This window comes from Schistocerca piceifrons, chromosome 5 (genome assembly GCF_021461385.2).
Source record: "Schistocerca piceifrons isolate TAMUIC-IGC-003096 chromosome 5, iqSchPice1.1, whole genome shotgun sequence".
In the NCBI taxonomy this organism is placed as follows: domain Eukaryota; kingdom Metazoa; phylum Arthropoda; class Insecta; order Orthoptera; family Acrididae; genus Schistocerca; species Schistocerca piceifrons.
Window position 1 is genome coordinate 303,437,938 of NC_060142.1, and position 23,356 is coordinate 303,461,293.

General features: G+C 42.1%; 1 protein-coding gene across 3 annotated transcripts; it reads right to left on the reverse strand.

Annotated features, from left to right (window-relative positions):
• Positions 1-408: 408 nt before the first annotated feature.
• Positions 409-20,568, reverse strand: LOC124798297 (homeobox protein AKR-like). Of its 3 annotated transcripts, none has more exons than XM_047261627.1 (4): positions 20,319-20,568; positions 2,841-3,172; positions 1,852-2,330; positions 409-1,707 (listed from the first exon to the last, which is right to left on the reverse strand). In XM_047261627.1, exons 1-4 carry the CDS (start codon positions 20,467-20,469, stop codon positions 1,440-1,442), a joined length of 1,230 nt encoding a protein of 409 aa, XP_047117583.1. In that variant the 5' UTR covers positions 20,470-20,568; the 3' UTR covers positions 409-1,439. The 3 variants fall into 3 exon arrangements, with proteins under 3 accessions (XP_047117583.1, XP_047117584.1, XP_047117585.1); XM_047261628.1 differs by lacking the exon at positions 20,319-20,568 and adding an exon at positions 17,991-18,152; XM_047261629.1 differs by lacking the exon at positions 20,319-20,568 and adding an exon at positions 16,675-16,901.
• Between the last annotated feature and the right edge of the window lie 2,788 nt (positions 20,569-23,356).

Here is a 23,356-nt window from a genome sequence, read left to right on the forward strand (position 1 = left end):
TCAACACTGAGCAAAATTACAGGCTTGCTCACTTTATCTGAATTGTTCAGATAATTGTTCTGTACCATTAAAATAGTAGTATTACATTTATGTTGTTATATCCCTAAGTATGGCAACTAAGAACTCCAAATAATGTCACTGATTCATTTTATGTGGTAGTAGCTTTGTTTGGGAATACAGGCAGGTTACAGCTCCTGAATTAGAAGGGGTAGTGAGCAGTCACAAAAAACTCTTTTGCTAATTACAATTGTATGTTTTCTTTTACTGTAACACATGAAAAAGGGTTTAATCAAAATCTGTACATCCATGTTCAGTAATTAAAAGATAAAAGATAAATTAAATGAAAGAACTGGGAATAGGGCTATATGCCAAAGGAAATTGGACAGGGAAAATTAGAGTAACACAGGATTTCTGTATTATTGTCAAGTAACAAAAGCTTCTGCTTTTATTCTACACTACTTATTACTTCATTGTGTCCACAAAATACATATTTGTGTGTCTCAGTTACTGCAGGTTTTATACTTACAATGGTATTGAAAGACCATTACAACAGCACAACTTGTGCAGTAAATCACAAGAACAAAAAAAAATCAAACATCCTATTCCCAACACAAATAAAATCATGAACATAACTGTTTTAACACATAATTGCAAAAAAAGATCTTAGCTACTTCCAGACCAGTTAGATGAGGCACAAATGGTATATTCAAGTTAATATTCCACGACTTCAATTTGGGCAGTTAACTGTAGCTGGTGTTTGAAGTATTTTTGCAAACAAAAAATCAGTTAAAAATTAAGGAAGTCAATTGGAATGATTTAAAATTTCATCCTGAATCAACTACAAATTGCAAAAGTTGCTTTTTCTTGGAAATGTCTGGATTTATCATACATTAATCATTGCCAGAAAAAAATCATCAGGTTAACAACCATTGTCAATTTTAAATATAAAATTCAATATCTTAAAATGTTCCTGGCAGTGTGTGGTCAGTAGCATGTCTTCCCTGCAACCTGAGATGAAGACACAGTAACTTTACTAATCGGTGTTTGTACATTTTACAAAAATTGTAGGCAAAGTCCACTCAACAGTCTGATATGAACAACAAGGCACAGTCTCTGCTATTCACCACAACAGCAATTTGTACCGCACTAACAGTCGCAATCACTATGAAAACAGGCACACTTAGGACATTAATACTATACTCAGTCCAAGTAGCATGTTCTTGAGCAAATAAGGCATCCCAAGTACACCTTCATGTCTGCTTCACTGTCTCGAAAATAAGTCATTATTCTGAGAACTAAGAACTGTACAAGAAAATAAATTCCTATAACGTATCACTGTACTCCATTGTTATCAGGTGCTGTAATCACAATGAATATTCTTGATCTGTGACTCAACAGCCAAATGTTTCTGTTGTTAAGTTACAGGAATTATTCTCTTGCTATGCTCTAAGAGCAAGCGCACGCTGTTCTTGCTCCGAAACAAATATCGCTGTGTTCACCAGGAGGTACAAACACGAGAACTCTGGATCATTCTCATCTGGAGGCGTTGGTGGGGGTGTTGGGTCTGCATGTGCAAAAGTTCCCCATGAACCTGCACATTTGTCAGTGGGCTTACTTTCTTTTGATGATACACAATGATGAGTGTCATTCCTACAACTGCCATCAGAGTGCCTGACAACTCTGCTGACATCTGGTGCTGGGTGCTCCCTGTTAACAGAACAATTTATTTAGTTAATCAGGAACTAAAACCATTTAAATATATTAATTCTGCCAGCAAAATATGTAAATAGAGTATTTCAAAGTAAAGTTCAGCACATAACATTCAGAGAGATAAATGCAAAACATGCTTACCCTCCTCGAGCAACTGGATGCGTAGTTATGTTCTCTTTGGTATTGGTATCTTGTTCATTGTAGTGGCACACAATTACACTCTGCCACGACTGACTCTCCTGGCGGACACCTCGTCCGAGACCACTTTCTTCTTCGCTCAGTGAACTGCTTTCATATTCGTGTGGGCTTGCACTGTCTTCACAATGATAACCCAGAGTGGCACCTTCTTCATAATCATGATCATAGACTGCTGGTCTCTTGGCCGGGTTACATGTGTTGGCTACTACCTCTGCTGCTGATGGTACATCCCCCCAAGATGCGGAACAAGAAGTTGAATTGCCAGAATGAAGACTGCCATTGGTGACATTATGGTGAGTATGTCCTCCGGCAGACAGCTTCTTCCCTCTTCTTGATATTGTATAATGCTGCGGATCATGCCCTTCACTTCGAATCATGTCAGGAAGAATGCGACGTCTTGCATTGATGAACCAATTGCAAACCTACAAAATATAATTCATAAGCTGTAAATTTTGCAGACCTTACGTATCAAGTCTGGCACAGTGAATTTTACTCCTTTTCTAAACACTTTAAACCTCAGAATTAGAATGCAGTCTTGTGCCTCATGTGTTAGTGGCATACATCCTATTAAACAAGAAAATGATTAACTTCCAGAACCATGGAGAGCATCAAAGGTCCACTTTTTTTAATTCCTTACTGCCAAGTGAATGCATTCTCCACAGTATTCACAGTTTACTACTACTGCACAGAAATACCTAAAGCAAATACTATTACAAATTCAGGAAGAAAGGATTCACAGAATGTATCGTATGAAAAGTCAGTACCACAATCTTCTTTAGATTATATTTGAAGTATTTCAATTGCAACTAAGAACATATGGAAAAGTCAAACAACAGAAGTTTTGCAACAATCACTTATTACCTAATTTAAGCAAATTATTTACAGTAAGAGATAACCACTATAAATATTACATACACTACAAGTTAACTAACCTGGAGAACTGTGAGATTAGCTTCTTGTGACAGTTGCAACTTTTCGGCATCACTTGGATAAGCATTGAAACGGTGCTCATACAACCATTTCCTCAAAATTCTAACAGAATGTTTTGGCAAGTTGCCACGGCGTTTCCGGTTGGCTGGACTGTTCTGTTGTGTATGGTGGTGATGTGCACCACTGCCAATGGTTGGTGAGCCACCTCGCTGGACTTGGCCAGCCTTAGATGGTCGACTTGCACTTCCATTGCTTTCAATAGCCATTCCAAATTCTGTATCTGATGTTGAATCCTGGCCATCAACACTGCTCGATGACGGAATCCTCTTCCGAACTGCAATAAAAGTTTTAATCATTACTTTTGTTACTTGCTTTGAGATCAGTGTATGACAAAAAGCCAATGTGGACCAGGGTAAAACAAAATATCTCTTACACAGTAAGAAGAAGAAGAAACATAGCACTAGTTTATACTTATTATTGTTAATATGAGGGCAACGTTAAATGTCTTCAGATAAAAAATTACTATTACTGTACTCTACTTTGGAAGCTGAATATTACTAACAAGTATGTTTCACCTAATAGTTGAAAGCATTTTCTATGTTATAAATGTAAGTAGTTAACAGTAACTGTTACCTTACTATAAAAATACTGTTTCAAACTGAAATATTTAACAGAAAATAGTCACTTCATTTGCAAATCACTGACAACACTTTAAATAGGAGCTATATATTTGTTAGGAAATAAGAGGAAATTCAGTAAGAAGAGTACTTATGTGAAAAAAATTAAAATGTAAAGAAAATGTTACCAATCAAATATATCCCCTCCCATATTTTTACTTTCGTACATTTTATTTTAAACATGAAACTACTGCTTGCACTCATATTGCGTCTGCAACATGGTATTTTATCTAAACAACTGCATTTTAAAAATTTATTTCACGAACGTACGGCTCGGTCAAGGATTGTCTACAGTTACTTCCTCTGTGACAGCCTTTAAAGACAAGCATGGCGCGGATTGGTATTTGTGAAAATTTGACGAAAAAATACATCTGCCTGCTCCTGATATTGACTAAACAGTATTAACATTAAACATATTTCATTTTTTTAATGTTAGTCGAATTTAGAGCGAAAGTCCGCAGTTCGTGAGGGGACCAGTACCAGGTACGAAGTTAGCTATCATCGATCCCCTGACCTTTGGGCGCAACGACAATCTCTCCTGCACCCGCCAATCCACCCCTAAATATGCAGTTAATAAACTCATATTTCTGATATGTAAATGTCTGTTGTCCTCATCGATAAAACGGAATGAATACTGAGCTTCAAACTACAGTTGCAGCTGGAAATATTCAGAACTGCCGTTAGTAACTGGTAACATAAGCCTGTTCCAGAAGTCGCGACTAACTTCATCGTAAACAGCAGATGTACGTGCTGCATAGAATCAGTTGTTGCTTATTGTTCGATCATTGTAGAAACACTGAACACTTCCATCCTATAACATGGGAATTTTATACCACCGTCATATCCGCCAATATTTCGTTCGACACTGCAAAAACAGAAAGGCTATCTCTATACTAGAATAATAAATGTTAATAAAAGCTGTTCCTAAAAACAAAAAGGGGCAATTGGTTTTGGACTTTAATTGAAGGTGTAGTAGAACGGCGGCTTAATTATATGGCGTTCACATACGAAACATTCTTAGTTTAGTCCAACCGTCATTAGAGGGACCCACGTGAAAGTTAACCCCTATGTCACAGTTGTGACCGCAGCGGTTACACATAACAGCATGCCGTACCGTGGCACAGACCACTTGCATTAACCCTAGTCTACTTGCTCAGAAAATTTCTTCAAGATAGTAGCGGTGCGACATCAACCAGCGAAAACCATATGAAGGCTGACTTGTTACAGAGAGTATTCCTTCAGATAATTTAATGCAACTGACAAGACAATGTTGCATTTTCACCAACTTTGACAGCGTACATGTTTGATTTCCTTTCCGTAAGCGGCCAGTAATGTCAGTGATTAACAAAATATGCTGAAATAATTTTTTTTGTTTCTGGTCGTGTGGTAAAAGTGAACGGTGCGACGACAAGGGTTCATGTATCAGAACCCAAGCACATGGGGAAAAAACGTGTCTGTTACTCTTATTGCTATGTCGAGTACGTGGTATACCCCTACCAGCCATCAATAAAATAAAAAAAAATCACTCACTAACTTGTTAAGGCTCAGTGCCAGATAGAGTTTTCCCACGTTTCATGAGGCTGTGTTATAAATTTCGCCGCCACTAACAGAATGGCATTCCAAGTTAAAACTATCAAAATGTGCACAGTACGTAACATTTTCTAGATGTCGGCATTATTTTAGAACCTTATAATCTGAAAATAACGTAATCTCATCGTTACTCTTATTGTTTAGAAACGAAAATGCCACTTATCTTGCATCTAACCTTTCTGAACACAAAGGATTGAGAAAATAACGAACTTATCACAAAGCACAACAAATAGGTAATATTTGATTATTTTGAAACCTTTAGTTCAGATATAGCGTACGTCCAGCCAAATATTTCATACAAAACTGTGACCATTGTCGCAAACCAGCTTCTCCTAAGCTTATCAGCCGAGACCATGTTTGCCCCCGCCCTAAGGTACGCAACGCGTCTTTGCTAATTGATCACTACGGCAGGGCGTAAAGCACGAGCAAAAGGGAAACATTCAGTCCAGTATTCCATTGCCAGAGTAAAGGCTTCAAAGAAGGTGACTGTATCAAAGATCTAACCACTGCTAGAAAAACTTAACAACCGCTATCTCCATTTATCAAAATCGTGTTATCACTTTCACTCTCTGTACTCAGTAAATGCCTTGCAAACATCAAAATCAATGCTTTCCCACGATATTACAATTACGTTCTCCCAGTAATGTTGCAAATAACATTATCTCATAAAAACTTCTGAAAGTGAATTAATGCGCAACAATGATAGACTGCATACTGATTAGTAATGTGGAAGTACTTCGTTATTATCTACATGATTAGCGAACCCGGCAATGCTTCGAATATCTCTCTCTCTCTCTCTCTCTCTCTCTCTCTCTCTGGCCTTGTTTAAATATGAGTGGGTAAGTCGGTTGGGATCGTTGGTATACGGTAGTTTCAGTCATAGTATTTCGCTTAATAATCCTACCCGTTCGCAGATTAAAACTAAGTTTCGGATGGTTCAGGTTCTATAATAGAATTCTAATCATATGCCAGTAAGCCGCAATTACATCTTTCTTGTTTTCTGTTAAAACTGACGGCGTGGAAGTTAACAGAACAGCACGTTATTTAATCCGTGTATCTCTTTCTGGTTGTTAGTTTTTAACAGAAACCTGAACATTGACACTTTCTGGCAGATTAAAACTGTTTGCCGGACCGAAACTCGAACTCGGGATCTTAGCCTTTCGCGGGCAAGTACTCTACTATCTGAGCTACCCAAGCACGACTCACGCCCCGTCCTCGCAGCTTTACTTCTGCCAGTACCTCGTCTCCTACCTTCCAAACAGTTTTATTCTGCCAGGAAGTTTCATATCAGCGCATACTCCTCTGCAGAGTGAAAATATTCTGGAAACCTGTACATCGCCATTTTAAAAAAATACAACCTACGTCCGTCTGAATATTTTAAGACTACCATGCAACAATCAGAAATAAAGCGGCCGACAACTCTTCCCACATTTTTGATAGCAGCATTAACAACGTCTCGTCTTCATACAGTAGTGTAGATTTCTGTTTGTAAAGCCTACAGTAAATTCAGCGCAGGTCTGCCACCTGGTATTCAGTTCATTTCCTAAAGAATAACCGTTTAGCTGTACCAAGTTACTTTAAATAGTAACCATAGTTTCTGGTCCCCACTTCTCCTGGTTGGTCTCTGGTATTCGCCGGAACCTGGAGAAGAAGTGGAACCACACTGTTTAATGAGGCTACAGCAGATTCTCTCATCACTCTGCCTCAAGAACATTGTATCCTCACTAGCCCTTTCCTAACAATAAGAAAAGTTAGAAGGCTAAGTCTAACCTGATCTCTTCCGGACTCCCATGTGCTGGTGATGTAAAACTGTTTATAAATCAAATCACATGCGTTGTACAGAAGACAATGCATCTTTAAATCTTCTCCCGATGTTACAATGTCTTCAAAAAGACACACTTATTCTGTGAGCAGGAAAGACCATCAATACTTTCCAACACCTGAAGTACGAGTTAACGTTGACTTACAGAAGGCATTTTTCGTCTTTCTGTCACTGCCTTTTCCCTTTACTAGATCGGCTTTCCTGATCATGCGGTACCATCTATGGAGCTGGAAGGCATCCTCTTCACTGATTCTTAGCTTCCTTGCATCACTTTCGATTTCCGTCAACCAACTGGTTTGAGGTATTATTCTCCTCTCCTTTTTGTAGCCATAGTAAGACATTTCTTCGCGACATGGTTATCAGGTTCTCGTGTTATGTGACCCTACTATCACAGTCAGGATTGAGCGTTTTCCACTTGATTTTAAAACTCATAAGATTGCACTACGCATGTTGTCTTGCAATGTTACTACTCTCCTCTCTCCCTCCCCCCCCCCCCCCCATCGTAACACGCGCATTTCTGTTGTATGGAGCTTCTGTTATTTATTTACTGACGGCACACTTCGATGCCAATACATAAGCGCTGGTCTTAACAGCAGTTTTATAAGTTTTGCTTCCCGAGTCCCAGGGCACTCCAACAACATACCGATTTAGATTTCTTGGATTCTTTTCATATTTTTGCATTTGTTAGCAGTGTTCCTGGAGTGCGCCTGAAATGAGAGTGCCACACCTGTTAGTATGCCGGCAAAATCGGTCCCTATCGCTGCGTGTGTTTGAACGAATCACTGGTCAAACCGAGATGTTTTGAGTTATCTGAATTACTGCTACTGGTACTTCTAATTATTATATGCTCGAAATACAAGAGCTACATTTAAAGCCTCAAGAAAAAGCAACTAAACAATTTGCTCGAACAACGCATCCATCATGAGCACCTCGAAGACTGGTTCTCGTTATCACGTCTAGAAACTCCTCTGATTGGATTTTGTGTGAGAAAGTAACGGTCGATGCACGAAATTTTGGGCGAAGTCACGCGTTGTCCGTAGTACGGTAATGAACACTGTCCATTTTGAAGCTCTATGGAAATTAACTGAGCGTTTACAGAGTACCGGCGTTAACGCAGTGCAAACGGACGAGCCACGCACCACGGGAGTGTCGGGTGTTTTTCGAGTTACTGTCACCGATGGAGCCAGTTTGTTCTTAACCAAGAGAGCCAATACTTTTCAGTGATTTGGCGTATTGCTGCCAAGAAACTAACAAGGGTTGGCTAACGTATAATGTCTATACATATTTACTAATCGCGTAACGCGGGGCACTGTCACCACGTACCAGTTGCAGTTTAGCTATCTACGGGCTTCGGGGGGGGGGGAACTGAACTTTGAATTCCAACGTATTGTTGTGATCTTCAGTCCGAAGACTGATTTGATGTACCTCTCCACGCTATTCTATTCTTTGCAAGCCTCATCTCCGAATAACTACTGCAACAACATGCTTTTGAACGTTCTTACTCTTACCTCCAATACTAAATTAATGATCCCGTGATATCTCAGAATGTATCCTTATCTCAATTCTATACAGTACTACAACATTTTACATGATCTGTCCATTTAATTTTCAGCATTCTTCTGAAGCACGACATTCTGAAAGCTTCTACTCTTTTCTTAACAGGTTATAGTCCACGTTTCACTTCTATACAAGGCTACACTCCAGATAATACTTCCTAGCACTTAAATCTATAGTCCACGTAAATAAATTTCTCTTCTTGTGAAACTTTTCTTGCCATTGCCCGTCTACATTCTGTATCATCTCTACTACATCCTACTTTCATGACACTGTCCATTGCAATCAACCGCTCTTCCCAAGTTCTTTGTCTCTGACAAAATTACATTGTCATCGACACTTTATTACTTCTTCCTGAACTTTATTTAATGCCTGCCCCAAATTTTTCTTTGGTTTCCTTTACTGCTTGCTCAATGTACAGATTGAATAGGATTGGGGATAGGCTACAACCACTCCCTCCCCAACCAGTGTTTCCTTTTCATGCCCATCGACCCACTAAACTGGCGTCTGGCTTCTATAGAAACTGTAAATAGTTTTCCACTCCTTGTATTTTAACCCTGCTATCTTCAGAATTTCAAAGTGTATTCCAGTCGACATTATCAGAAGCCTTCTCCAAATCTTCAAAATGCTGTCAATCTGCTCGTTAAGATGTATAATCGTATGTTACAAGTCTAACACGGCAAGGCAAGTTTTAGAGCTAGAAACTGTGCAGAAGTCCTGACGCAGTACAACTCCCGACGCGCTAATGTACCGACTATATGCCATCTGTATTTGAAAATAACACATTGGCTGTTCCCAACAAATAGTACATAGAATTTCAAACCTCTCCTGAACTTTTCCTCACTTATACTCTTAACGACAAAAACTTAAAATACAAACTCATTTTTAACGCAATGAAAAGGTTGAAGCTGTTTTACCACGTGAGCTAAATTATTTAAGGAGTCAGGATTTACTCGTAATGTATAAAACGACATTTCATTCTTTGTTTCCTTCTATTGCATGCAATATTATTTGGTCCTCCAAGACCAGTTATAATCTCAGGGGCTCTGTGATAATTGGGGAACTGCTGCTCCACAGCGACGAATTTGACGGAAAGGCCTCTTTCCATGCAACGCTATAATTTGTACCATTAGTTTCGATCTGATCCTGTTGCGTATGTCTGTACGATTGTATGACCCTACCCCTTAAACCCTTACCAGTTCTGCTGTCTTCATGAGCAAAAATTAAGAGTACATGGTTTCCCTTTTAAATCCGGCCACAAATGATTATGGAGGTCGGCACCGAATACCACTGGTTTTCCACATTTCACATACCCGGCGGTGTTAGACCTTTAAATCCAATAACGGTAAACTACCGCAGTAAACCAACTGATGTAGTGCAACGTACGCAATACTTCGATTGTATTTGGGGGAATGCAGAATTAATCAGTCCCTACTTGTGTTATAGCTACTGGTCTCTATCAACAGTGAATAGTATCTGGTCATGTAACGAACCGCGAAGGAACTTATTTCGTGCGTGGCATCTAGCTGCACTGGACAACCCCAGCGAACCTCCAGCGCCGGGCTGGCAAAGAGTCAACCCACCCAACCGCCGAAATTATGAGCGCCGGTGCGCGCATACGCCGGCGCGTCATCGCCGCCACACAGTCTCACACGCGGAAGCAATGTATCCCTGCACAATGTCAGTCACAACCATTGCTGGTTGCCATCACTCCCCGTTCAATCGTTACAGACTTACCTTTTAATTAGGAGATTGTCATGTTCGAGAGCCTGGATGATAAACCTGTCACCTAAGTAAAATATAGTTTCAACTGGAGTCATTTCCTGCTTCTCTCATATTACAACGATGGTTTGCTCACGTGTCTGCGCTCGAATTTACAAAACAGGAGTGCTGGAATTTATGTACGTCCATAGACGAATACAGACAAAAATACGTAATTTTCAGGTTTTCCCTATAATTTTATTTCTTTTCATACCGAAAACAAAACTGATTTGAGAGTTCATACAACAGCGGTAGCTGCCGTGATTAGTTGTGAACGACGGCAGTGAGGAATTGTTCTACGTTTTTTCACACAGAAGTCTAACAGTGGTCTTATCCGATTGCCCTGATTTGAAGACTATTTGATCAAATACCAGGGCATGCTGGAAAGCAATGCCTCTTAATTTTTTATCTAAAACTCAAAAGATTTTTTAAATAAAGGTGTAGAAGGTTAATAAAATTGTTTACTTTTCATTTGTATATGTTTTCTCCTCAGTGTAGTCACCTTGGCTGATTTTGTTGGCAATGACAGCGAACCAAGGCGTTGTCAGATTACAGATATCGCAGCATTCGCATGTGGTCTGGCACCATCTTACTGAAGTAGAGGTTGCTCCTTGTGTGGACGGTTATAAACTCTATTACGGCAGGCTGTTTGTCACGCACCAAGATACGTTACACAGCGCCATATTAAACGCCACAATTTGGAGCGCTCTAGCGGCAGAGGTTGCAACTTGGCGTCAACGCGACGGGAAAGTCTACTGAGTAATATGAATGACATGTGATAGCTCAGCCGATGTTAAGGACAGAACTGAAAATTCGGAAGCATTACTTTACAGCACGGCCTCTTGTACAATTCTGCTGAGCCACTGTAACAAAGTGAGCAACAGCTAGTAATAGAAGTGGTCTTGGAATCCAGACAAATATACGCGTAGTATTTTTTTCTTCTTTCATATTTTTCTTTTCAGACCAAAACATACATATTCATTAAAAGTTCTGCATACAACAGCATCAGAGGAGAAGTCAAAAAATTATACGATAGGTAGTCATGTCGAGATGATGTCGAAAACGAAACAACATATCCTGTTTTCTGTAACAACACTGCAACTAACACGAATCTGCTTTCACAAAACAGTATATCAAAGTATGTGATATCCAAAATAAGAAGAATGGTGGGAAAATGCCCTAGAAGTCCCAACAAACCCACTTGTATGACTCTTCAATCAGTAAAGCCTTGTGAAGTCTAAACCAGAATACAGTGTAATAGCATCCAGGAAAACGGAGATGTTCAGCTGACGATACCTCTGCCCCAGAAATTGTACGTAGCTGGGAGCCGCGTCATATTTGTCGAGCTTCACAGGATCAGTGCTCAGTTACACTTTTCCAGCTGGGCCTGTATTCAATGGTGTATAACGAGTCCTCACCAATGTAATGTTACTTGTTTATAAGAACACACCTAAATATTCGTGAAAATGCTTTTTTTAAGGGCATTTAGAGCCACACCAGCCAGTAACGATGTGGGTAGGGCAGACTTTCTGTAGCCAGGCAACGTCCATCCCTCATCTAAAATTCCAATGGTTCGCCGTCAGAACACAATTTGAGTTTCAAAACGGGTCGTTAGTTTGCGTCACGGCAGGGATACAGACGCTATCTCCAGAATAAGACAGCGACGAGTCGCGTACTTTGTCCGCTACCAGTCCGATAAGTGTCGACGCACGGCCTCCAAGTCCTCTACTCACCGTTAAATAGTATTCACTGCTGTGCATCAATTGCAACGCATGCTGCCAGGTTAGAGGCATACTGGGCACTACGTATCAGCTTGTCCGCCATGTTCTGCCAACCAATAACTGACGAACACAGCATGAAACCAGAGGCACTGTCACGTCCCTTATCAGATCAAAATGTCAGAAGGCACGTACGGTATCCATACTATACCATCTATTCAGTACCGTTAGCGGAGAAGCACCACAGAGATTCACCGGTCTCAAAATTATAACGGTGAATTCGATAAAGCTACGCTACAGATGAGCAAATACATTATAGTGTCAACCATAGGGTTAAGAGCTATCGCAAAGTGTGCGCTCAACGCTGTGTGTTCCAGTTTCTGGTTCTGGTTCTCATGCCCACAGTATTTTACCTCATGCCCACAGTATTTTAAATGTACGGGCATTATATATAATAAATATATATATATATATATATACCGTTCTACTGAAACGGAAATGGTAAAATGGTATCGCTTAAGATGCTGATCAATTAAGTGCTAATGAAGGCCACTCAGTTCTTTAAGATAGCGGGAAGAGTGAATTAAAAAGAATTGCCCGTACGTATCCCGTCGATTTCATTCGTGGCGGGTCACAACCTCGGGATGTTCAGTGACTTGAAATTAATTTGGCTGTAATCAACTAAAATGTGCCTCAAATGACGGATGAAAACCACAGAAAACTAAACTGCGATGGCATGACGGGGATTTGAACTCTGCTCCCCTCAACAAGTTCGGTAATCACCGCGATGATTAACACCAAAGTCACGTAAATGTTAAATTTCGCCGGCTCATTAACGTAGTCATCAGTTTTTAAGACAACGCGATATCAAAAGTTCTAACTATCTTATACCTGTTAAGTCTCAAGCCTGAAAAAACTCTTGATCACTCGTAAGAATTTCCCGACTAACTATATGACCAATTACGTCTTTCCAACCTTTTCTAAAATCAATATGTGCTACGTGCCTTGGGTAAAACCTGCCTTCAACTGGGAAATTGCCATTGAGGAATTTCGTTAACAGAAATTAATCAAAGTTTGGAACATACCAACAGGCTTCATAATGTAAGTCTACAGCCTTTCATGGACTTAAACACTGAAGGTAACATACTTGTAGGCTGCTAGGCCGCAGCAAGTTTCTTTTTAAATTTCTTCTTACACAATCGACGTAGCTAATCGTGGACACCAGATCCGTATGAAACTTCCTGGCAGATTAAAACTGTGTGCCAGACCGAGACTCGAACTCGGTTCGCAGGAGAGCTTCTGTAAAGTTTGGAAGGTAGGAGACGAGGTACTGGCAGAAGTAAAGCTGTGAGTACCGGGCGTGTGTCGTTCTTCGGTAGCTCAGATGGTAGAGCATTTGCCCGCGAAAGGCAAGGTCCCGAGTTCGAGTCTCGGTCGGGCACACAGTTTTAATCTGCCAGGAAGTTTCATATCAGCGCACACTCCGCTGCAGAGTGAAAATCTCATTCATACCAGGTCCGTAGTAAGACACCAGCAGACGGGGTCGAAACGTCGCTTGTGCAAGAAATGTGGATAGGACCATGGTGCGCTTTAATAACACAGAAAATTTTAACTTTGAGGTATCGTAATATCTTCGTTGAGGGTTCCACCACTGTAACTGAAAGTATTGTAAACAGATAATTAGAACCACAGAAGTCCGTTACGCGGATCATTATCAAAGTATTATGCCTAGTTCGTAGTTAACGCACAGTCTGCCGCATGTTCTTCACATTGCAGAAGTTGCATTGAGCACACAGGAGTCGGTGAAGTGATCCTCTCTGAAACATTTCTGCGTCATTAAACACGATGTGCACAAGTGTGATCTCCTTGAAGGGAGGAGAGTTACATAACATTTCTTATTAGATTAGGCAACTATTATTTTATGTAGCGTGGTCGATTGCCGATACCAACAAAGAGGTGGGGCATCTGGGAACTTAAGTAGGGATATTTCTTGAATTCGGGCAATATTCTCTTCCAAGTTGGCAAAATGATCGATCTGTCACACTGTGCTTATAAAAGAAAAAGATTTAGAATATTAAACATTACACCTCATAACAATTGGTGACGAATGTGTTTCTAGCAAGTTTCTCAGAAAACTCAGTAAGCACGTTTTTTGCTGGTCCTGAGCAATCATCTCCAACCGCAATAGAGCCAAGAGCATCAACTAAAAGGAGCAGCATGCCTATCAACTTTGCACCTACTGTACATCATAGTATCGCGATAAGCTATAGCACAACTGAAAATAAGAGCGTTGGATACCGATGTTACTACCTGCAAGCGACAAGTAAAGGAGACGTGTTTGTAGAAACCTTTATCTCCCGCCAAGGTGGTCTGCGAGATAAAGGCGGCGCCAAACCTGAAATATTTATCTGACCGTACGCTTGCCGCCCCCTCCCCCGAAAAGAAGCAGTATTAAAAGTGAAACGTGTCAAATTGAAAACTACATTTACGACCTGTACAAATCTGCAATCGCATCAATAAATTCATTCGCACTTATGTTCCTCGGTGTGACTAATGTCATGGTTACTACCTCTTCAGCGTAGCCGCAAGCTGCTCCCCTGGGGATCCACATCAGCCTTCCCCTTCCTAAACCATTCCATCCTTATATCACCTGTTCTTCACGAAGAGAAGCTGTACGCCAAACAACGCAAATGAGACCGCCGCGTGAGCTGCACCTTAGCGCAGTGAGCACCCGTGCTAATTGTCTTAATACAGTATACACACTGCTCCCACCGCCTCTCACTGCACACCAATGTCTCTTCAGGAGAGCCTAAAGGCTGCAACTACTCTGAAATGCGTTAGGTACTGCGATATCACGAGAGACAACAGTTAATACTAGCTCTCCATGACAGCGAGACCCCTCACAACCTCTGTATCGTGTATTATCAGCAAACAAGAAAATCGCTGATGGAATGCAACCAAATTTAGCCGTTCTCTGAACCTTAGACCATAGCGCACACATTGCAACTTAGTCCTTCCGCGACTCCATAACTAACATTTCACAATCTTGTGACACTGATCGTCAAGTAAGCGAAGCAAAGTGCAAATGCATGACTGTTCGATAACAAATGTAAAATTATATCATTGCTTCATTTCACAATGCTTCTTTCACACAGAAAGGGGCTTTCACTTTTTGCCTCTAAAGTCTTGAGCGTTCCCCTTAACGTCACAGAAGTGTGTCAACCATGTCTGTCAAGACTGCCAAGCTTAATGTAGTCTCGTTAAAGTAACAAGTTACCTTACTCAAAAGTCTACGGGAATACCAGAAGAAAATTCCGGTAAGACTACGTTCAGTGTGCTGTGTGCGGACGTAATGAGTTACGCAATACCAAATTTGTAAAGCAACCTATTGGCGCCGGCGAAGAGAGGCAGCCAAGTGTTCTATCAACTTGTTGAGAGGACGGACGCCGTATCTTATCAGCTCTTAGGAGCTGCGAACTTCAGCAAATAGACGACAGATAAGAAACCACCGAGGAAGGTGCTAACCCTGCAAGCACAGTGAAACAAATCAAGGCTATTAGCTGACCGGCAGTGCCTTCGTAAAAACATAGAAAATGCTTGCCATTACTCAATGGTACCAAAAATATTGCGAGCGATTGCCTCCATACACACACACACACACACACACACACACACACACACACACACACACAAAGCTGTCAAAGGTCATGAGCGGCGACAGATGTCACTACCCGCCATGGCCTGGCAGGAGACAGCCTGTCAACTCATTACGTCACTTGTCACACTGTCTAGTAGCACTCAATGTGGCTATAAAATAGCATCCAAATTCAGTGTGATCGTGTGTGAGAAGTATGTATTTACTAATGTTCAAATCACTATTAAATGAAGCGTTGTACGCCTATGTTAGACTTGCTAGTAGGTATAAAAATGTTGTTAGTGTTCTCTTGATTACAACAACATTTTAATGAATTTTTAAGTTCGTGCCAACATGTCTATCGCTAGAGGCCGATCATTACACAGGACTAACATAAATCATGGAAAAATCTCTAGCAAACCAGATTAACTTGGGAAAATAGACAAAAATTATATCCTGGCGCCGGTAAGAAACGTGAAGTCGTAACAGATATAAATGAGACGTTTGGCGTAATTGTAATGCCTCCTGGCAAAAAAACGCTAGTATTTTCTCGTGGAATTTCATAGGTGTTTTTCCAAACACACGGGAAATTTTTTTGCCCATACGTTCCATCTAACCTGTCTCACAACGCCGAGATTTACGTTCACCAAATATGAGAAGAGATCAAAAACTTATTCTAATCTGACGTCGATCTGATGCAGATCACATCGCACAGGTTCAAGTGGCACAATTTACTTTCGCCCCAATGGTTCATAGGTGAGTGCAATCCTAAGCCAGCAGAATATGCACAACGCGTTTTGGCTCATGAAACGCTATGTACGCTCTAATGACTATACTCATATTACGCTACTACAGTCTTTGCGTACAAATACGTCCTAACAGACATCTTACTATGCATTAGATAGGCAAGAACATAATTGGCGAGGATTAAGCCATATTCCTAATAATACCTCCGTTGTCATGTCTCATCCCCAATGATAAATAAATATTCTTAATGATGTAGAACTGTCAACAGAAAAAGCCAAAACACTCTTAAGACGCTCTTATTTCTAACGTCCACAATATGCACTCAACCAGTACCTCTGCTGAACCCACGCAGTACTGCGAAATCTCACCAACTGTGAAAGTTTTACTAACTTCTCACATGCCACCAATTGCGACACCAATAGAACATAAAACACTGGTAAAGCAACATCTAATCAACTGTTTAGTACAACAATTAACTGGCGAACCACTAGATATATTTGTAACTGAAGACTTCGCGAAGCGAATAGAAACGGCGACAGGGCAAAGTTGGTAACGAGAACACAATCATTGGAGTTTTATTAAATACTAAGTAAGCGTTTCCTGAACTGCTGCTTTCTACCGGCGCACAAATCCTCCAGCGGCTTCGCGTTTTCATCGTTCTCGCAACAAGAGTAGCTGTACAACACACACACACACACACACACACACACACACACACACACACACACGATTGGCGCCCGGGGCGACATCTGCTCTCACTTCCAATGCGCATGCGCCGCGACTGTCACGCATGCCCGCACGCAGATGGCGCAGCCCTAGCGCTCGGTGGATAATTTCATCCAGCGCATAACCGCCTACAGGCTCAACAGCAGTGGTTTTAAAATTAAAGCACTATTGCCATTCAATTGATGAAAAGGAAAGGCATCACCCCGTGAAATAGGTCCGTTCAGCTTCAGACACTCGTGACCTCGTTCAGTAGAGTACGTTAACTATGGCAAGTCGCGGCACGGCGGGCCGGTTGTGGCTATTTCAGTTCTCAGCGCGCGCTGTCACTTCGCAAACGTCAAACAGGGCCGCGTGGGCGCACCATGTGACGTCTGCCAGGATGAAAATACCCGCTAGCCGCCTGCCAAAGAGACAGTCCTCCAGCCACTCCGACCAATCCCGTGCAATCATAGAACCGCCTACTATTACCAACTGATTGCGGAAATTGTACGCAGGAAACCCTCCGAAGCAGTTTCACGTAATTCATCTAGTTGCCTCCGAATAAGAGCTAATTTTAACTTACATACCAACGACGACAGCTTCAACTTTTCAGAGCAAAATTCATGTAAATGATACTGAAGTCAAGCGTCGACGATGATATCACAAATTTCGCAATCGTTGGCAACGACGATAACCTATTATCCTTTCCGAAGTTCGTCATGTACCCGGAACGGACATGGTGACTATATACTCAATAGTATCTGGGCCGCAGAAAACGTTACGACCATCTTAAATGCTCGGTAATAAACGAACAAACCGTTCGATCACGGTGCAAGCACCTTCTCAACAATATCACCACGAATATCACGTCCGTCGCTTGCATGTTTGCCGGAATATCCAACACCATCAGGACGTAGCTTTAGAAAGAGAGAATATGCACGTACCTCACCGAAACGTGGTTGTGGGCCATACAACGGACTGCAAAATCAGCCACCATGAGTTTGGCAAAGATCATCTCAAACGACTGGAAAGTAAAATATCGACGGAAGTACAAGTCTTCGCCGGGAGAAGCCGCCAGGAGAATGAGATAAGTGCGCCTGCCACCATCTCCGCGCTAAAAAGGAGGGCTAAGAAGACGTTCTCCGTCTCGTCGCGTGGTAAACACCTTGCTTCACGGCGCATGCGCAACGCTCCCGTTTACAACGGCGTAAATCACCGGCGCAAGCAAACCGTCCTGTTAATGCCTCCTCCTGGGCTGATAACCGGTTCATTCGTAGTAACTACACCATCTTCCTAACGGAGTACCTCGCTCACGACAGTCCCATGCAAAGATTGTAAACATGACAACCGGTGTTTTGGAAGCCTTTAACCAACCTACAATTAAACACAGAAAACTTCCTGAAGATGGGACACGTTTTTGGCGTAATTAAAGCAATGAAGATAGGACCATACCTCTTGGCTACCCAAGACCACCGACAAATGTTAAGTCCAACGATGCATGCGCTATTGCAAAGCCTTGTGGCACGACCGTCGACACCTTTTTGGTAGACGTTCTCTCTAAGACAAGATTAGCTTACAAACGATGATAAACACTGCCTTACTTGCTATGAAACCAGTAATTGATTAACAGCTACTCATACTTTGAAAAACGCTTTCTACCTGTGGCAAAACCCGATTTAATGACTATTGGCGCGACTAACGCAATGAACAATAAAACCTTTAGCTCGAGAAGAAGCAATTCGGATGTACAATCTATTAAAGTACGAGCATCTTAAGAAATGGAATCGATATTACAGTTTATTGCACGATACAAAAATCAAAACATACTGACATACGATCCGTAAGGAACACATAAGTGGGTTAGCGAAGCATTAAAAAACTGGGCCTTACATCTAACTTGACAGTCATGCGGAATGGCTATTCATTCTAAGCGTGGAGTAAAGATCCCAGCCGCGTGGTTTAATTTGAGCCGAGCAAGGTTCCTGCGGCGCTGGCAGCACTAGCCAAGGGGGACACTTATAATAGAACACAACAGCCGCCCAGTTTGACAACCAACCCTGTCAAATAGCGGAGGGATACCGGTCCAGCGCGCGAAAACCAACACCAGCTACGCTCTGCCAAATAGCTCCATCGCATACAAGGGTTTACAAAGGAAGCACAGTGACAATACAGAAATGTCGAGAGTATCTTTCGACAGCGCTAAAAAAACAGCACAGTGAAGCCGTTTCTACAAATATGGCGCATGGTAAGCCGCTACAGTTTCGGCCACGTGCCGTCTCGAAAAACTGATACAGCCCAGGATATGCTACAAAATCTATTTGGAAACTGATGGCTCACTAAAATCGTCCTCAAGTTACCTTCATCACGAAAAATGCTGCAGTATTACGCATTAATTGAAAATGTGTGTCCCTCGTTGACAGCTTTGACACCTGTCAGGTCACCAAACCGGTTTTGAAAGTTAAATGGACTTTCCCTGCACAACGAAAACAGGACGAAAATGCAGCAGGAATCATACGTGACATTGCAATTAAGGCATGAGACATGCGAAAACTGCTGCGTGGACTAAATAAATATCGGCCGCTGCATGTAGTGAGCAGATAAAATTAAACAACCGAGTCTGTGTGAAGTAGAAAAATTTAAAATATATGTATGAAATAGCTCGTAAAGTGAACACCGTGCTGCCAACACTTCATTATCGCACACAATATGTGAGTATCAATTCGCAGCAGCCGAAGATGAGAAATCAAGTAAATAAAGGGAAAATTATGACTATGTGGCGTCCTTGTATGAAATGTTATTGTCATATACGTTAACGAGTGAAGTTGGACGTAAGGGATGTTAACTCGCGACACTCGATTCTTAAGTAGTGGTTGTCTAGCATAGGGTACACTGACAACACTCTTAACAACAACAACAAATATTACGGCCGCAGAACAAAACACTCAAAAACCGACCACGTGGTGATATAGGTCACACGTCGGCAACCGCTGCTACGGCACGTGTGCAACATATATATCGAAACAACATGTGCTAATATTGCTTGGAATTACAACACTACTCGCAAACAGAAGCAATGTGTCAGTACGATTGCTGCAGCGTGGTAGACAATGAGCCACGCTTAAGCCGGGCGAGCACGCCGCATGGCGGGGCCGCGGCTGTCAACGCGACATCCGCCGGATGTATGGCAACATGGCGGCGGCTGGCGTCCTGACATGCGGCGCCACAACCAACGAGGCGGCCTGGTCAAGGGGGGTGCGTGCATGCACAAGTACCTGGAGATAACTGCTGCCGGTACTGACGCTTCACTCCCCGGCGCTCCTCTTTCACTGCAACGGTCTTCTCCGGTGTTTCCTGCGCAGACTGATGCTGTAGCTGCACTGGCTGCTCCTGCCGCGGCACGTGTTGCGAGTTTGGCGGCAACATGTCTTTTATATCTTACAACACTAACAACTCACGTCTGATCAAAAGCCGCGGCCACGCGGTACTGAACTGCCAACAGCCGGCTGGCTTCGCGTCGCGCAGACGCCAACTCTGGGTGGATAGGGTGGGGTGTAGGACGGAGTGGTGGGAGAAACCGAAGCGCGGGAGCGCGCCAAACGGAGGTCGCGCTGCCAGGTGGCAGGCGCGCACACTAAAACTCGTACCGGCAAGCGAGAATACTCCGCTGTGAAATGTCAACCGTGGTGCGCTTACTATTCGATTTGTTTTACTCGTCCAGACGTTGTCATTCTTTCAATTAGTAACAAATACTCTGCCATGTCGAAGTTCTACGGACGAGATTTGAGACTGTTCTCGATATATTCTGCTTCAATGTTCACGAGATGCCGGAAATTATCCGGTACCTGTGTTCCTATCCTACCCGTAAGCGTACTCCCCCTATCAAACATGTCATCCACCTTCAAAAATACTATTAAACAAATAATCGATATGACGTTACTGATACAACAAAAGTCATGTGATTAACATCATGTAGGATGGCAGATATTCAGCTCGCCTGAAGTTTGCAACTGTTCTCCCAGCTCTGAAGTTTTTCGAATATTAAGAAGAGGGGCATGGAAATGAGTACTTAGCTCAATTGCTTAATATTTCAGCACTGACAGAATGACACACAGTGTGAAGTAAGTCACTGACTACGTTTAGAAAGAACGAGGAGTCTTTTTGTAGATCTTATTTTGTCCTATATTGTTCGTTTAATTTGTTCGGGATGGACGTCCGATGACGCCCGTTCAGGTTCTTTGTTGATCCGTTCATTCAGTTTTTTATTACAGCCGGAAATTTCTCTCCCTCACACAGGTGACAGTTACTTGTCTCACATTCTAGAAGGCTCAGGTTAATAGTTTGGCGATAAAAGTCTATGCTTTCGGTGACTTCCTTAATTTAGAGGTGCCGAAATCGTCTGATGGTGCATTTCGCAACACCACGATCGGTGCTGGTCTATTGTCTGATATATTATTAGCATCACTTCTAATTTCATTGTCAAGGTGTTATTTTCCGCACAAATTCACAAAGTACATTGCCAATGGTAACCCAAATTTCGGTCAATCTTCTTTAACACATTTAGACTTTTAACATAGTAGGCTTCCGGGGCCAGAGTCCATTTCATTTCAATGGAATCCTTCGGCTGTGGGGCAGTGTTTGATGTTATGAAACTTCCAGCGTGGTCACATACCCAGAATGATGTTACTAAAACGTTGAGATTTCATTTTCTTCTGGACGGAGAAATTGCAAGTGACTTTTCGCTGGAATGAATTAGGGCAATGAGGTAGTAAACGAACATATGACGGTGTAACAGGAGACAGCATGCTAGAACATCCCCAGGATTTGTTTCGCAGAGTTGTTGGATGGAATATCTGATACTGCTTCTGTGTACACTGGCTAACAACAACATTAAGAAGGAACGGTAGATTTTCAACAGCGTGTTTCGTTGTAGACAAATCCTTGTGCGCAGCAGCAACTATGTACTCTTGTATGCGACAGGAAGGGGGGGGGGGGGGGCAAATTTCGCTAAAAATGACAACACTTCCATTTTTCGTGCTCTCTGAACTGGTGACCTGCGAAGCATCTAAACTTTCGATTCAGTACCACACCGACTCGTTGACTGATCCTTGACCTTTTCTTCTGCCACTTACCACTTCTTTCATTTCCATCAATCACTTGTACACGTTTAAAATTCCAAACTGCATTGTGGCTGGGTACCCACGTCAAACTGCAGAGACCTCCTGCAATGGAATGCATAAGTCAGTTCGAAGGGATGCAAGTGCGTCTCACCTGCAATGACCTTGCCTAGTAAAGCACTGTGATGTCAAAAAGCAACCTTCTGGTTGAGGGCAAGTTTAAGTTGTTTTTCCCATGAACGACAACTAATAAGGACAATACCTCCTTGTTTGCACTTCGGTTGTTTTTGACAGAACGCAATATGTTGTCCCAGTTAACCGTCTGCCGCAAGGATGAAATTAATTGAGGTTGGCCATGAGTAATCAGTGGTCGGGCAAAACCACGAGAATATCTCGAGAAATGCGTGTTTGAACATAAAAGCAGATGTTAGTCAAGTCTGTAGTTTGCGCTATCGTTTTTGAACACGAATGACACAAAGTGTTCCTCAGTACCCGGCTAGTGTCAGTCGTGGTCAGAGCAGTGCTTTGAGAGTCTATTATGTCGAAGCAAAGTGAATTCGAACGTGGGCAAATTGACTGTGCTCGTATGGTGCGTGTTTCAAGAGGTACCATATCGAACATTTACACCACACGCAAGGAATATGAAACTTGTCTGTCATCCGCTAAGACGAAAGTGCGTGTCGAGTGACCGTGACAGACGGTCAAAGAAAAGGTTTGTGACGAAAAATAAGGGGATGACAACTACAAAATTTATTGCAGAATTGAATGTGGCTCCCGCGAGTACTGTCAGTGCCAAAACAGCATGAAAGGTACTAACTCCATACGCAGGGCGAACTGGAATTCCAAAATCAGACACATATGTCCGTAACAGGAAAAGGTGGAACCGAAACCATAAAACCTGGGCTACGGAGCAATGGAAGAAAGTCATTTGGTCGGATGAGTCTTGGTTCTCACCGTTTCCAAATTCAGGCCGAGTTTACGTCGTAATCGTGAAACATGGCGATGATATGGGCATATCGTGATTCTATGGGCCCCATGGTTACTCTGCAAAGTCGCACTATTGGGAAGACTTACGCGGCCATTTTGGCTAATAAGGTCTATCCCACGGTACAATGTTTGTTCTTCAATGTTGTGTTCATAGACAACAGGGTCTCTGGTCACACAGCTCGCATTGACCAGGACTTGTTTTGTGAGCA